Raw genomic sequence first — 16,868 nt, 5'->3', positions numbered from 1 at the left:
CCAGAGGCTGAGTTCAGACTATCTTTAAAAAACAAAAGCAGTACTTAACTGATATATTTGGAATGTATTGTACCATGTTTTCCTTTGGAGGGCACCTCCAAACGGGCAGGTTCCAATAGCTGTTACCTTGAAGCTAGCCACCCTCAATAATAACAATAATTAGTGGATTCACATGATGAATTTCAAAAAGTAGTGGTTTAACTGCACTCTCTGCATTCCAGGGCTGTAATGTATGTTACAACTGCTTTTTATGCTTTTTATGCCTTTTTTCATTGTTTTATCTTTTCATTGACCACATTTGCTCAGATGTAAAATGGCATTCAATTACCAAAAATTATACCCCAACCATGTGCACTGTAGAAAAGGTTGTCATTGACAACACTGCTATATGTCTTCTGCTTATTCCTTTTCTCTGGTGAGCTGTCAGGTCTGCATGCAAGGCTAGAGCACAAGCTAGGAAGCCACGAGCTCAAGTCCTAACCTCACTATAGCCCAGAAATAAAATCAGACTCCAATATTTGGGTTCTGGATTTGCAGAGGTGGTAAGCTTAGCACCCAGCTGTGCCAGGTGTTAGCTCTTAGTTCCTCACTTTCCAGACAGCTGATACACAACAGTAAAAGAGGTGTGGTGCTGCAAAACTGCTTGAGGTGGTGTTACCGCTACAGATATCTTCTGATCAGACATTATATACCCTCACTTAATTGCCGAGGGTTATTCATGAATTTAGATGTTTACATTCTCTATACCAAGTTTCAATCATAAGCAAGCCACCATGCTTAGTCAGAGGTCACCTGAACAGACCACTCTCAGTCTGGCCCAGCATCACTTTCTACATGTGTTAAGAAATTTTTAGCATCTCATTCATATACTGAGATTTTTTTTTGTTTTAATCTCTGGGCTACAATTCAGAGAAAAAAAACCCCAGTTTTTAATCTTAGGTATGAATATCCAGAGCCCTTGCTACAGCTGTGAAATGGGAAAGACCTCCTGCCTGTAGTGAAAAAGGAGCTCAGTGGTAATGCCCTGAGCAAGGTAACAAGCCTTGATGACCCTAAGCAACCTCACCTGAAACCTCCACCCACACTCATGGGCCAGGGCACCATTTAAGCCCAGGCTAGAGGCTGTTTTCCTCCTAAAGGTGCTTGTCTCTAGCAGTCTTCTTGGGTCTGACTTGTTACCTAGTACCTTCTTGACTGTTGCTGTGGGCTGGTGATTGATCCATACCTGGCTCCTTACTGCTGGTTGCCTGTCTCTGGTGCTGTGGTACTTGTATGCTGCTGGTGAGGTCAGTGCCTAGTTTGTGTGGCTGGCCTTCCCCTCCTGACTCACTTTCTGTTAGGGAGAAACTCTCTTCTTGCTGCTCCCCAATGCTTGGCAAACAAGCCCTGTGGAAGAGCTCGCTTCCTGGTTGCCCTTGTATGGGAGCTAAGTACCCTGCCATGTTCTGCTCCTCCTGAGGGCTTGGCAAGAGGCGGGGTGCCTGTCCTTCTTTGTGAGCTACAAGCTCTCTTTCTAGCTAACTGTTGGTAGTGTTTAGCTGCAAGTGTCATTACTATTTAGTTACTACTGCTAGCCTCTGTGGTACAGGAGGCTGTAAAGGACCCATATACCCCAAACAGAGAAGTGGCGTAAGTAACTTTACGATCCCTCTGCAAAACTCAAAAGACTTAAATCTCCTGATTCTGCCAAATTTTGAGTCTCACACTTGCATAGAGTTGCTCCTGGTTTCCACAGAGGTAGTGAGAAGAGTACCTAGTCTTTAAGCTTATGCGTGAGAGGTGCATTTAATTTTTAGCTAATATTTATTCACAGAGTCTCTAATTTATACTCACAGACAAAAGGCTATAGCAAGAGGAGTCAGAACATAAAGGAAGCATCAAATAAAAGCACAGCCTTTTTATACCCAATTAAAAAGAAATATTATCCCAATGAAAACTCTCAAGGAAGTAGAGAGTGAGTGAGCAAAATCAGATCGAAGAGACTCAGTAAACCCCCATTTTATATGAAACGCATTATTCATCGATTAAACAATACTTGTTGTATGAGGGAGCACCACAATACTGACAGCAGAAATGATGAGATTCAGCCTGTTGGCCTTATTTAGCATCTTAATTCCTAGCTTATCCTGCTGTTTTCTTGGCAATCCTTTTCCAAGTAAAGAACTACTGAATTTAATGCAAGTGCACTGGTAGGATCTCAGCAGACAAAAGCAATCACTTAAGGACGGACAATGATATTATTTTGTGTTCTGTGCCATTGTTCCTGTTTGAAGCAGTGTGAATCTGTACTAAGGGCATGAATACCCTTAAGTAAATGGAACTAATCTGGTCTTAATTGTATTTTGATTTCCACTGTAAGGAGCCTATAAAAAGATACTGATTTCAGGGGTAAATGTATATATATATATATCTCCATATTGGATTATGAAATGCTGGCAGAACTACTACAACCAGAAGCAAAGGTTAGCAGCAAAACATGAGACAATGGTTTCTCATCCCTCCTGCTCTTCATCTTTTATTTGTAGGTGATTTCTGTTTGTTCTTTAGTCCTTCCCTAATAATGTCATGTATTTAATTCACTAGTTAATGCAAAATACTAAATTGGTATATTCAAAGATCTAATCGTGACTTCAAGATCTTTTTCGTGATGATAGTTAACTTGGGTAGTCATATTGTTTGTAAAACCTGTCTTGATTTGTGTCTGACTCTGCATTACAAGACCCGTTTCTGGCACTTAATTAGTTGGAAATTCAGTACCATGAGATTTCTGCAATTCTTCGAGATGAGCTTTAGGTTACTACACAAAATGGTTTCATACAGCTCTGTATATCTCTGTCATCTCCCTATTCACCTGCTTTCCCCCTCATTAATGAATATAATGTCTATTACAGATTCATGTGGGATTCTTCTGATAAACTGTTTCTTGAGAAAGCTACCTAGTCTTTCACCTCTCTGAATTAATGGCTTATTAATCTATAACAGGATCTATCCTTTTTAGTATGTGACAGATTGCTTCCCCCCCCAACAGCTTTTGGTGAGTGACCTTGCCAAAGACTCTGAAAATCATTCCTTTATCTACCTGCTTCTGATTCAAAGAATGCCAATAGTTTTCTGAGGCAAAATTTCCCTGTAGAAATCTGTCCCAAGCCATTATTCAGTTTATAATTTCTGCTTAATTCTGTTCTCCACTTTAGCTTCTATCAAGTCGCCTGGTTCCAAAGCCTGATCTAACAGTTTGTGGTTTCTTGCAACCCCCTTAGAATCCTTTTTAAAAAACCCAAGCCCATCCTTGCACTTGCCAGCTCCTATGTCCTGTGCTGCAGTGAACAAGTTTGATCACTTTGTACGTGACTTCCTCCTCTGGGTGGATAACCAGTGGCACAGGTGAGCGTGGAGCTATCACGCTATTGCTGTGTGTGCCTCTGACCTCAAGGTGTGTTGCAAAACAGTCTCTATGTACTCATGGTATTGCTGGGGAAAGGAGGGGCAGAAATGTCTATCCATAAAGTGAAAGTTATGGGTGGTTAAGAACCTTACTAGACAATCCTTTGAGTTCTGGATAAACAGTTTCTGTAGTCCGAAACGTAGATGCATTTTAAGACCTGTCATTACTGCAGTCTAGAAGAGCTGCTTTGTACTTGGTGCTCCACAAATATTTACAAAGGAAAATTTAAATTTGCAATGTAAATATATGTAGAGATAGCGAAATTATTGTCTGTTTTCTTAACTGAAGCATGAAGACTAAGTAATTGCCCAAGACTACATTGGCAGTCTGAGAGAAATCAAACTTAATTTTCATAACTTAGTCCTATCCCTAAATTATGGGTTTAACTTTCCTCTTTAAGTATCATATATCATCATATTGTGGGAAATGTTATTTGTATTATTAATTATATTTACCTTCTATATCTTAACAGAAACTGGTGTGCTTATGTCCATACCAGACTCTTACCTACAGTGGTAGTGGACAACCTGGAAACCTTCTCATCAGGCAGAGCAAAGCCTTGTACTTGGAATATTGGATCCTGTGCTCAGAGGTGTGTAGAACTAGTAAGAAAGAGTACTTGCAAGTATTTTAATTATCACCAGATGCATAATTAATTTAACTATGACTTTAGAAATGAAAATGAAAACAGGAGAGAGCAGATTAGCATGTCACGTGTCCTTATCAAAAGTATGAAAGCTCATGACTTGTCCCTATAGCAAGTGTAAAGGCTCATGATTTGGCATGCCTTCATCGCGGCACCCTCCAATTAGTTCAGTCTTCAAGTAAGCCCACTGCCTGCTTCCCTCTTCCAGAGTATGGCAAGGGAAGGTGCACATGTACAAAGCTTTAAAGCACATGTGGGGAAGAATAGCCTTCCTGTGCAGTTTCCCAGGCTTGTGCACTGTTGAAGGAAAAGGCTTCCCCCCAGAGGTATAAATATTTTTATTATCTCCCCGCTGGACACTTATTTCTGGCACAGCTTTGGTCAGGCAACGAACCCAGAGAAGTAATTGGCCTGGATACAACTTGTAAATAATGACACTGTTAAACATATTCAGTTTATCCTTTGTGGTTTGGGTGCCTCATTGTATTCTCCAAACATTAGATTTCAGTAGTAAATTAAATTGGGTTTTAACGCATGGGCCTGGAAAATGTCAAACTCGAACAGCACCAACAAAACAGAGGTTGTAACATATATTTTCCCTTGAAAAATTTCAAAAGCCTCTTACAAGTCAGTTTCACCATTCTGAGCATTGTCCTCTAGATGGTACAGCAGAACATGCTTAAAGCTTTGAGGTGAAACCAGGAATCCTTAGGATTCCTTAGGATCTGGTGACTCTGAAATATAAACAACTCTGAAACATAAACAATTGTATTGCAAAACTGTGGAGGGGCCCTGTGGTTGCCATTTTTTTTCTAATTCAGGCTAGAAGATTCACAATAACTGATTTCTTTTTTGTAGGGAAAATAGCTCCTTGTGCTGCCCCTGTAACTAAGTCTCTACTAGAAATATTTTCTGAGGCTTGTCTATGTGGAGAGTTATTTTTAAAATGGCTATTCCTGATTAACTCCTTTCATGGACACTTCATTTCCATGTATTCTTTCAGGAATGGATTATGCTAATGCAAAATACGGTAGTTTTATTATTAATAAGACCATCCATACAGCAAAATAACCGAGAACTCTCTTGGCAGTCACCTTAATCTTTATTGAGCCTTGCTGCTGAAAAAGCCATTTCTCAGAGGCAAACCTGGTTGGGGACACATGCAAAGCTCCTGCCGGCTGCTATGAATTTTAATATATATAATATTACATCCCACGTGAAGGGGTGACAAGATTAACTACAGGGTAAAACGAGGTGGCATTTTTTAGTTTATTTGGAGGATAATTTTTTATCCAACAGCCTTCACATTTGTCCCACTTTCTGGAATGATTTAGACAGGGATTGTATGTCCAAAACAGTTCTGTAACCATTTTATCATTTTCTGAAGTTTGAGGTGTTATTTATGTTAGTATTTAGGAACTAGCAGAACTGTGCAATATTCTTTTTATTCAGACTTTGAATTTAACATATTAAAAGAGGCAAATAGACTTGCTGTAGTTTCTTCTGTATGCCCTACTGCAGCGTACTCATTCTAAACAGAGTTCTCCATGAGGTAAAGAAAGTTAAAAGAAGTAGTTTGGTAGCTAGGGACGTGCAGGATGTGTTGGAACACAAACAAAATTGCTGCTGCCTCTGCAGTTGCGTACTGTAACAGTAGTAACGGAGGCATCACAATTACATAGCCATACCCTCCTTTCATCAACTTTATTGGATTAATGTTTGTATAATCTTGCTTAAAATAATCAGAATGGAGGGCTTCCAGTGTGCACTAAACATGTGCTGACATGGCATAAATTAATTGTGAATGCTTTTTTTCACTGATGTCACAGAAAATGTTATATCACAATTGTATTTTTGGCTCACTCTGTCCAGTTTAGTGGATATTAATTGAAATATCTTTCATAAAAGTTAGCAGTATTTGACTACTGAATAAGATATTTAGGGAGGAAGTCTGACAACACTAAATAGATATCAGGTTCCTTTAAAATCCATGCAGATGATCTGAAGGCTGCAATATTAAGACTGTGATTGCTATTGAAACACCGAACTAGTTAGACTTCACTTACAGTTTCAAGCAGTTAATGAAAGGATACATTTGACATGTAAGATAATGTAATGTAGTTATACAGGTATCCTACAACTCCTGTTTGGTTACCTAAAATAGGTTTAAAATGTTCTTGTTTTGCAGGTCCCAAGCAACAACACACCAAGCCTACAGAATCAAACATAAAATAGTAACATCACTGGAGTGGAAGTGCTGTCCTGGGTACAGTGGGCAAAACTGCCAACCCAAAGGTGAGTAGAGTTGTAAGGATTTGAAACTATTCACTTTAATGAAAGAAAACAATGAAATCTGATTTGCAAGCAAATGGCTCTGCTGAAAATCAATACAGTCCTTACTGTTAATTTAAAACCAGCAAAAATGGTCGGTAAACTAAAATGGTTTGGGATGTTGACTCTTCCCTGCACATGAATTTCCAGAGCAGCTGAGCAGAATGTCCTTTCCTTTCCTCCAGTCTACATGAAACTCATAAAAACTTCAGCCTTATTCCATTTTGCTAAAATACAGAGTTTTTAGCTAACATACAGAGTGTGTCTACTTTTGATCTTTTAGTTTTTGAGTATCGCAGTGCTGGGGATATTATATCCAGGTCCTCTATTGAATACTTGCTGTAAAATTGATCTACAGCACTGTGACTCTTTTGGCTTTTAGTTTCAGGCTCTAAGAAGATATTTTAGGCATGATAATATAATGTATTAACGTTGTTTCCCTCTCAATGGAGTAGAAGTTATGCTGTTCATTTCCACAGTGACTGAATTTTAGTATTACACATGATCCCTGTATAATCGTACCCTTTTTTGACAGAATAGTGTTTTACCTCTGCCCTGGTGATCAAACATATTGCAACATACTGTACTTTAACAACTGTTTAATAGCTGTTTCTTCGCTGCTGGCCTTAAACAAGCAGCTCTTGAAAAATAAGATATGGCATCAGCATACATATTTTAAATGAATGAGTATTACAAGAAAGGGCATTAGATGTGGTAGGGAATTCAATCAGCAGTAGTAAAGTAGAGGCTGTGATTAAAAATTAATGTAGAGGAATGAAGAGAAATCACTGATATTCACATCCAGGAGGGAAATTTCAATGCTGAAGAACCAGGGCCTCAGTGAGTGCAAAATTCTCTCCTGTGCAGCTGAGAGTGGCCTTGGATATTAACATGGGACACAGTCAGCAAGGCTGTCCAGTGAGCACAGATCAGACGTTTTAAAAGTTTGCTTTTAAAAAATGCAAACATTAGCAAAAATAGATTAAAAAAAGCTTATTGAAGGGGGAGGCTACAGCTGATAAAATTGAAATGGCATCAAAACAACAGGGAAGCATTGACCAGGAAAAAAAGCTGTATAACTCAATTTGTAGTGGTGTCTGTGTAAAAATAAGAATAAAGGAAAATGTTGTCAAGTGTTATAGGAGTGGGTTTGAAATTACATCTCCTGGACTCTATTTTCAAATCTCTTCTGGCTTGCTGAATAACTTGGGGAAGCCACTTATAATCTGCATATCCAAGTTTACCCATCTAGAAAATTGAGATGACACTTATCTCACAGGGGCATTGGGGTATTTAATTAATTAATGCTGGTGGAAGTGTTTAAAGAGATTGGGATGAAAGGTGTTATGTCAGAAAGGCTCTTCTTCCCTGCTTCTGGAATCCCGCCTCCCATGAGGAGCAGACCACCAGCACAAGCCCTGTCTGTTTTACGCAATTCCCATGAAGGGACGTCAGCTAATGAACTTGAACAGTTGGGAAGCCAGTAGCCTTGTCCTCAGGCACTCTGTTTCTGCAGAGGCACAGGGAGAGGCATTGAAAGCTCTGACCAGGGCTCTCCGGCGTTGCTGAGCCCTCTGTTTGGCCTCTCCGCTCTTGATCTGCTCAACAGCAGAGCTGTTATTGAAGGGTTTCTGTGCTGCGGTAACTGGGTGGGTTATTCTGACAATATGTTTTAGATCCTGGGAAGGCACTTCTAGCGTGGCGTGGGTTGCTTATAGCAAATGCCAATTAAAAATGCCTTCTCTCTCAAACCAAGTGATATCATACATAACTGTTTCAGTCTGGTAGTCTAGGCAGGAGGAAACTCTTGTCAACATCTGATAGTTATTACTAGACATCTGTAAACCGTATTTGGTAGCCTCATTGCAACTGCTTGGTTACAGATGATTCTCAAGGTAATGTAGCGAGTGAGACAGACGAGCCTCTGGAAAGAGACACGTTCAGATCACCATTTCTAACTTTACTTCCCATGTGGGACCAAATTGGATGAGACATGGATCCTAGTCCAGTATGGAAAATCCAATTTTACAAGAAACTTTTTAAGAAGGGAAAAATGTAGACATTTCTTAAAGTCTCATGAAACAGCGCAATGTGGGCACTTCAACAAATAAAACATCATCATTTTGATTTGGGAATATCAAATGCTTAACTGGGAGCAAAGCTGCTAAAATAAAAGGGCTTGTAAGTTCTGAGTTGCAAAGTTCATGTCATTTTACTAAACACAGCTTTATTTTAACTTTTCATCCTTAAGGTGGAGAAAGCAATGTGTGTGTAGTAACATCTGAGGGGAAGAAATCCCAGTTTGTTCATGTGCATATGGTCCCTGAACACTATATTCTGGGTCACAAATTATTTCAAGAACTTGAAGACGCATCTTCAAACGTAGATCATGCTGTGTTCGAGTTCAGCTTTGCTGTGGAGTGATGCTGAGGTGACTTAATGTGGATAAATTCATTTCCATCTACCGTGGCTGCGGTTTAGAGCAAACGGCTGGTTCTCATAGTTGCTGACAATGCCATAGCCATTGTTAGCACTGAATTCTCTCACAGGGTAGTAATGGGATTTCTCCAGCAGATGGCTGTAAAATGTTCCACACAGGAGTGAGTCCTAGCCTCTGCGTGGGGTGAGCTGCAGACACAAAAGGTAGCAATTCGCGTTGAAACACAAGGAATGGGAGGAAACTATCAAACTCCCCACAGGGATTCACCTTCAGCCACTCCCGCTTCATCAAAAATATATTGAGAGAAAAAGATCCAATTTCCATATTTTTAATATTCCCTGAAATCATTTTGCATGGTGTATTTAAAAATACATGGGACAATAAATTATACATCTAGGCCAATATATTCAATGATAGGAGCCTAATGTTAAATTCCTGTGTGCGTTACCTGATATTCAGAAATGCTGAAGCTCCTGGAGGAACTGGAAGAGCTTATTGCTCAGCGTTTTGAATTGCTGCCTTTTTTTTTTTTTTTTTTTTTTTTTGTGGTGCTGCTTTGTTATTGTAAATGGCCTGTATAAGGTGGGTTTAGCAATCTAATTGATATTTATTTGATATTTTTAGCTTAAACTGAGCATAGTGTATCCAATTTTTGAAAGGTCTCAAATGTAAATTGTTTGATGGCTATTTCTACCCTGAAGAGTGCATGTATTAGAGTTGCAGTCTGGTACTCCCATCACATCTGCTGCTATACAGCATCTAGGATGGGGAATCTCAGCTGTGGGACCAAGGAGCACGTAAGACTTAATCACCATATGTGTCAGAGTGGTTTCTTTGGAAAAGGATTGAACCACACTGGAAGAATGATATAGGAGAAGCTATATTGCCAGCGACTCTTCTGAATTTTTTTCACAAATTGAAACCCCTGCATTTCTAATGCTGCATGAGAAGTCCCTTTCCTATACAGTGATGAAATTTAATAACTGTACAATATGAGGTGTTCTCTCTGGGTGAGTTTTTTTGTGTCTGCATCACTGGCTACAGTCCTTGCTGCTTTTAGAGGCAGTACAATGCACTACGGGCTTTCTCCGTTGCTGGTTTGCTGCAAAAGAGTGATACTATGTCCTGGGTCTTACAGGGATTAAGTTATCTGAACAGTTTAAAGCATGAGTAAGACAAGCACATGGTGATAAATATATATATCCTTGAAACTCTAAAACCAATAAAACTGTAAAGATTTGGGTATTCTACAATGTTAAGCTGTGAGTGGGGCAATTGATTTAATAGTGGGGATGAAAGGTAAGATGGATAGCATAAAAAAAAAATATCCGGTGTCTGTAGCACTAACACCGGCAGTGAATATATTTAGAGCAACAGAAAGATGGGTAATTGAAAGAACTAAAGGACATCGATCAGCTGGTCTTTATCACAGGCAAGTAACTGACTCCCTTGTCATAGATTATATCATCACATCACTACCTGATAAATCCTGTGTAATGAATTGGGCTGAATGCAAGTATTTTAACTCCTGTCAATAACTATGCTACAGAACGATGACTGAAGCTATTGAAATTATAACTATTTGAGGATTTCGTATTCATCAGCCAATTTCAATAAATTCTATGGAACTCTTGGTCCATACGATAATTTCCTTTGAGTTCCTGTCCTAATTGTTACATCACCCCCTCCCTTAATTTGCAACATAAACCACCTTATATCATCCTTAAATGTAATCTATTGATCCTCATATACACCGTTAAGAGGCTGATGAAACATAGGGAATTTCTTGATTCAGCATTTTATTCTGTTTCCTTGGAAACTCACAGTATGGCCAGACTAGGTTTTAATATTTGAACTGTAAAATAATGTCACCATACCCAAATTATTCTGTGTGTACTGTACTAAAGACTGGCATTCCTCAGATGTGCTCTAGCTGGAACAACATCTACTTCAAAATGCTTCATGAACTGAGCAAGCATATAAAATTGCTATGAATGTACACTAGCAAATTTGCAATCTACTTAGTACATATTTCATTTTTCTAAAACAATAACAAAATGAAAACACCACCATTAAGCCTAATGACTAGAGGAGTAAGTCAGGAAGGTGGAAATCTCAGTTCAATCACCAGTTATTCTATTAGTTGTTCCCTAATTTTTGTGAGTGAAGGCACTTTATTTTTCTGGACCTGTTTCCCCAGCTGTAATATTGAAAGAATAATGTTAATCTAGGTTTCTGGAAACAGCTTTGGGATCTTTGGGCTGAGAAGTAAAATAAGCACAGAAAATCCCATCTGCCATGACCAGAGAAAATATTTACAAACTTATCACCTTCATAAAGTTTCTTAATGTACATACCAGTCACAAATCTTGCAAGATGCTTGTTGGAATTTGATTATGTTTTGAAATGGTTTTATTTTTTTAGGTGCTACAACAATGTAGCAACTGTTGCCTTTACTGGGAAGATTTCCATGCTTGAAGATTTGTGTAACAAGTAAAAAAATAAAATATTGATTTTGACAAACCTGTCTGATTTTGTAGCTGTACTAAAACTAAATTAATTTTACAGCTGACAATATCTGTGTTGTTGTTGTACTGGTATTTTATATTGAACTGAAGTATTCCTATATAATTTTTAGCCCTGGAGATTCCAAAACTCTGTTCATTAGAGGGCAAGGTATGACATTTTAGTATTAACACCAACCCCTGCCAGCCTCAGGAAGCCATTTTTAAAACCATTCACAGTCTCATCAGTGTGGTTCTACACTGTGTTATAGGTGGACTAAGCAGATAACAAGAATCATAGCAGTTGATTTGGCTTTGATAAAGTTTGTATAGAATAGACAAAGCAAGTGTTGTGGAATCCTGATTGTTGTGTTCCTTGTTTCACTCACACACTTTCCTTTTTCTCTCCCTCTTTTAACTCAAGAACAACCATCGCTTATACATAGCAACCAGGCTGAAAGCAGCAGAACTGTCAGTGTCAGTGAGAGGACACCAGGAGCTCATCAGGACCCCAGTGGGCCAGGTCGGTTATTGTGATTGCTATCACCTCTAGCCCAGTTGCTGACCATGTGACTCATTAAGATCACTCCAAAAATAACTTGAGAAAAAACTGTCTGCTGAAGGGACGTGAACGAACCGTTAGAGTTTCTAGCAGTCATGGTTCAGCAGTATGCTTCTCTGATAAAGATAGGTAGAAGAAACTGAATCTAAAGGTACCAGTAGCTTAGCATTTATAGTGTCTTGTGACTAAACTAAACCCAGGAAAGTCATTCAGCATAGAAATATTTCAACTATTATATTACTTATTAAAATAAATAAATTTTCAGAAAAAAAGAAACCCCCAAATACAGGCAAAAAAACCAAATCCAAAAGCAAACCCAGGAGTAATATAGACCAGCACTGGTCACAAAAGAAAGTGTAGTGATGTTAACTGTATTATCTGAAAGTGTGATTGTTTGTTACATATTTTCTTATAAAAATTAGTGCTTTATTCAAAATCAGTACAATGATGCTTCAAAATTTAGCAAGGGCAGCTTAAGTGTGTTTTAAGTTACTCCATCTAGGATGATCAAATATGTAAGCAACACAGGGACAGTTTATGGCTTTATACCACAGATGTTTGAGACTGTTTCTTATTACGCTACTCATTTGCTCTCTACTATGTTTACTTCAACCTTTCTACACCGTAAGGTTTTGGAACATAGTGTCAGTGTTTTCTTGCAGGAAACCTTGTACAGACCTCAGCATTGTGAGAGGTAGTTGGTAACAATAATGCTTTTATTCAAGTAGCGATCTACACTGAGAAGTTACCTCAGGTGACTGCTGCATGGAAAGCTTCTCCACCTCGTAGTCTCTAGAATTCTTGGGGGTGCTCACTTCCCTTTATATTTATTTTCCATTACCATCTGTATGATTTAAAGTTTACCAGCACAAATGTTCCAGAAAATTAATTTCATAGTTGTCTGCGTAAGTATTCATGGGAATGGAATTTTATTCATGCCAGGCCTGTTTGCACGCTCACTGAAGTGGGAGCAGAAACAATCATTGTCTATGAATTCAAATATTAATTGCTCACTATAAAGAAACATGAAAAGGTAGCCATGATGTAGAGGTATTCAAGTAGTTGACAGACTACTATATTCCAGTCTGTACCACCTGAACGTGTATGTGTCTTTGAGGGTATAAAGACATTTGATAGTGCAGAATTATTTAAAAACGCTGTGTACTCAAAGAACTGCTAACAATCAGCATACTGTGTTTAAATAACAACAAAATAAGTACATGAAACATGCTTGAATAAGGAAAAAATGTTTGAAAAAATTATTCTCTTCTTGTGATATACTCCCCAGCATTGAGTGACATTGCACTTGTCAGGTAAATTTTTGGTGGCAAATTATATGCAAGTTATTTGGCAATACTCTCTACACACTGTCAAATGAGCCTGAGTTTACATAGTGAGGACCCAGAGGGTGGACAAGATGTAAAAGACAGTGGAAACAAGTCATGTTCCTTGAACATTCTTACTACCTCCCTTTTCTTTTGAATCTGTCGATGCTTTGATTACAGATGTCTATGCTGACTTTTTGTATAATCATCAGCTGATGATTATAACACTATGGTGTTATTGTCACTCACAGGGTTGGTATATATCTGAAAACATTTTATGGAACCAAATAATAAGTCAAATTATGTTCTCAGGTCTCTGTGTGTCAATATACTGTTCTGGTGCTGGGATGTTCATGCATGCTGGGAGAACAGGATGTCAGAAGTGAGACTGCCACAGGTTTTTATGGAGAGAGTACACATATGGGCTTATGTCTGTATATGTGTTTTACTTTAAATCATAATAGACAAATAGAAAAAATTAGAAAGCATGGGTGGGAGACAAAAAGACTGAACCTGGTATGGAGACATAGAAAGGTATTTTCAAATGGGAGTTAGGAGAAAGCTGTTGCCCCTTGGTAATGTGCGAGCAACTGAGCTTCCCGGGTCTGGAGGGATGAGGATGTCTAGTAAAGACAACAGGACCCATATGAGAAAGTGAGCTTGATCAATAGAGCATTAAAACATGCCACTTGTCTTAGTAGGAATTCTGCTCTGAAAAATAACTCTGAAATTGGAATCTCAGAGCTCCGTGTTAATTGCTTTTCAGTTCTTTTTAAATCAAACGGCGTCAGTTTAGGAGACAGATACCTGTTCTGGCTGTCAACCCTGCAAACATGACCTGGGGCTAGGACTAACTGCCCTGGTCTGTTGTTCCAACAGCAGCTACCAAGACTCCAAGCCAGATTCTGTTTCCAGCTCTCACTATGCAGTCATACCACTTACAAACCTTGCTTGCAAGTTCATATATGCAGCTTGTCTTCCTCCTTCAGTAGGAACTGACAGAAACCAAACTGAAGAAACCATTGCACCCTGCAGGTTTGTTATCAGTTTGGGTGGCTATGCATAAGCCGGTAATGAATGCAAATCACTTTCTCAGAGTAACAATTGAACCAGGAGCAGAAGTATCCAGACCTGTCTGTCTGTCACAGAGTGGCATTATGGAAAAGAGTATTCAGATGAAGAAAATCCATCAAAACCTTGTCTCCACAGTGCCATTGGGGAGAATTGCCAGACTCTAAACTAGGTGGCTGCGTTATAAACAATTTTATGTCTGTGTAAGTAGACACCATGGGCAAAGTGAGCAGCTGGAGATGCTAACATTTTAACCTAAAACAGCTAGCCTTATTCACCAGGCTCTACCAATTACGAACTTTACAACCAATGTGCCTCTACAGAAGAGTATTCTCATGGGCATTGCTTCAATTCATCTGTCCTGATTGGGTGTATTTAGTGAATTTTCTGTTTTTTCCCAAATGCTGTCAAATTAGGTATGATATGTTTATTTTTTACATACTAGAATTTTGAACAATAAGAGTCTAGTCAAAAGAATATGCCCTTTTACATATAACTTGATTTTTTCTTTTTTTGGTAGTCTTTAGGCCCCTGTACTTCTACGTGATTTTTGAGTATAACTGTTTACTGCCATGGGAATAGACACTGATGCCACAATGAAAAGTGACATAAGATCAATAGCAGTACTGTAAATTTACACTCATAAATATTTGTATGTACTGCTAAAGAATCTCTTGCATAGCAGTTTATTAAGTCACAGTATGGCCTGGATCATATAGGATAATATATTGTGTGTCTAAGGTAGGCTATTTAGGCGAATTGTTGAAAGAACTGAAGAGATCTTGTAGCTTCGCTTACCGGAATTAGAACATTTAATATTATCAGCATCTTCTGAAAATCCCAGACTAAGTCCCATTCTGTCAGCTGTAAAATCAGATGGCTAGCTGAAGTCATGTGGAGTCTTAATTTGCAAGATCAAGGCTGCCTTCGCCACTACCTGTCTTAAAAGCATCCATCTAGGCTTTTTTATACCTAAAGAGACTACAAGTGTCAGGAACAATTTGGACAGGTTTTAAAATGAACTTCACAGGTTGAGCATCTTTTCTTAATGACAAGCTGATGATTATTCCGAAGTCATTTATCTATTAGCTGTTTTTCTGCCTTGTTGCTGTGTTTAAGAGTCTTTATTTTGACCCCGACACTGAAAAGATGATGTATTCCTTCAGACACAAGCCTTGCAAATTCATGAAGTTATAAGTGGTAAGTAAAACTCAATCTTTTTGTGATTGTGTTAAAGAAAATAGACTAAATGAGAGTTAACTGCATAAGCTGTAGGGTGCTAGGTGGAGGAAGAATGGTATTATGCTGATTAAAATATGTTAACCACTCAAAATACTGATGTAGAATTATAAATATTTTATAATGGATACAGATGCTTTGGTAATTAGCTACTGCTGTGCTGCTGAATGTCACTAATATATGAGACATGACAAAAATCGAGATGATTCATTTAAGACTAAAGATTCAGAAACTTTCCACCCCACTTCCAGCTAATATATCTCAAGACAATTATGCTTTCATTCCCCCATCTCCCCAACCCCCCATGTTTTAACACTGCTGTTTTGTTTTTTTTTTCTCATTTTGTTCTCTGACCAAGCACTTACACAAAAAATGAATGAGAAGATTAGCAGCCAGGAGATGAAACTGACTTTTCTACAGAAGAATGTTGACAGCATTGCTCTTGCGATGAGTGATGTGAGCAAGATGCTTTCTTCTTTGGAAGGCAAAATCAATGAAGATAAGGGCAAAGACTTCCAGTCTTTTCTAAAAGGTAAGAAAAATAAATTAATGTAATCACTCATGCAGCTAAAGGTGCCAGAAAAAAATAATGCTAAAAACATTTGTAGACTGTTCTATTCTATTGCTCAGTGTTTATAAGGAGACCTCTCTTTTAGTTTCATTTCATAATAGGGGGATTTGTTTATTCTGACATTTGTTATAGGGGCAAAAAAATTATGTTCTTGGATACTACATCGTCTACATGGTAACTTAAGCCAATATTTTCATTTACTTAGAGCTTCTGTAAATATTCTAATCTCTGTTTTTAGTTTATCTGACAGCTGCTAAAGGACATAGTATTTGTTTTGCTACTATGGCTAAGTAATATTCTCTATTATGTAATTCATATATGCAGGGGAAACATGAGGACTTCTGTGGCTCTTACAGTTATAACATGGCAAACATCCTGCTGAATAATTTGCCTCTGATCGTATTAGACTACATTTGATAAGCATCTGTACTCGTGTTTGGTAGATGAGAAAGACATGGCAAGGGATCAGGAGGTCGGGCAAACTCTCGCCAGCAGAATTATGCATCCATTCTTTGTGAATTCCACAGTAAGATCTGTTTATTACCCAACCTCAAATGGTCCTTAATAAGCAGATTGGGACTGAAGCTTTCATTTCCTTAATTTGCAATATTTTTCTAATTTTTCAGGACTTTTCCCCAAACTGTTTGTATTATACACACTAGAATCCAGAGGACTTTTCTGTTGTCTAAAAATAGAATGGGGGAACTGGAGCTCCTTACATTAGGATAAAACTA

General features: G+C 38.3%; 1 protein-coding gene across 1 annotated transcript in view; it reads left to right on the top strand.

Annotated features, from left to right (window-relative positions):
* Positions 1-16,868, top strand: part of MMRN1 (multimerin 1) — a 68,228-nt gene that overhangs the window by 36,617 nt on the left and 14,743 nt on the right. Inside the window, exons 2-5 of the mRNA XM_080400983.1 lie at positions 3,918-4,037; positions 6,280-6,386; positions 11,791-11,889; positions 15,922-16,095. Of these exons, the coding sequence (XP_080257109.1) occupies positions 3,918-4,037; positions 6,280-6,386; positions 11,791-11,889; positions 15,922-16,095 (500 nt within the window). The remainder of the gene's footprint in view (positions 1-3,917; positions 4,038-6,279; positions 6,387-11,790; positions 11,890-15,921; positions 16,096-16,868) is intronic.

The sequence above is a fragment of the Falco punctatus genome (assembly GCF_963210335.1).
Source record: "Falco punctatus genome assembly, chromosome: 1".
NCBI classification, from domain to species: domain Eukaryota; kingdom Metazoa; phylum Chordata; class Aves; order Falconiformes; family Falconidae; genus Falco; species Falco punctatus.
Note: the sequence above shows the minus strand (reverse complement) of the source record. Positions and strands in the feature narration are given on the sequence as shown.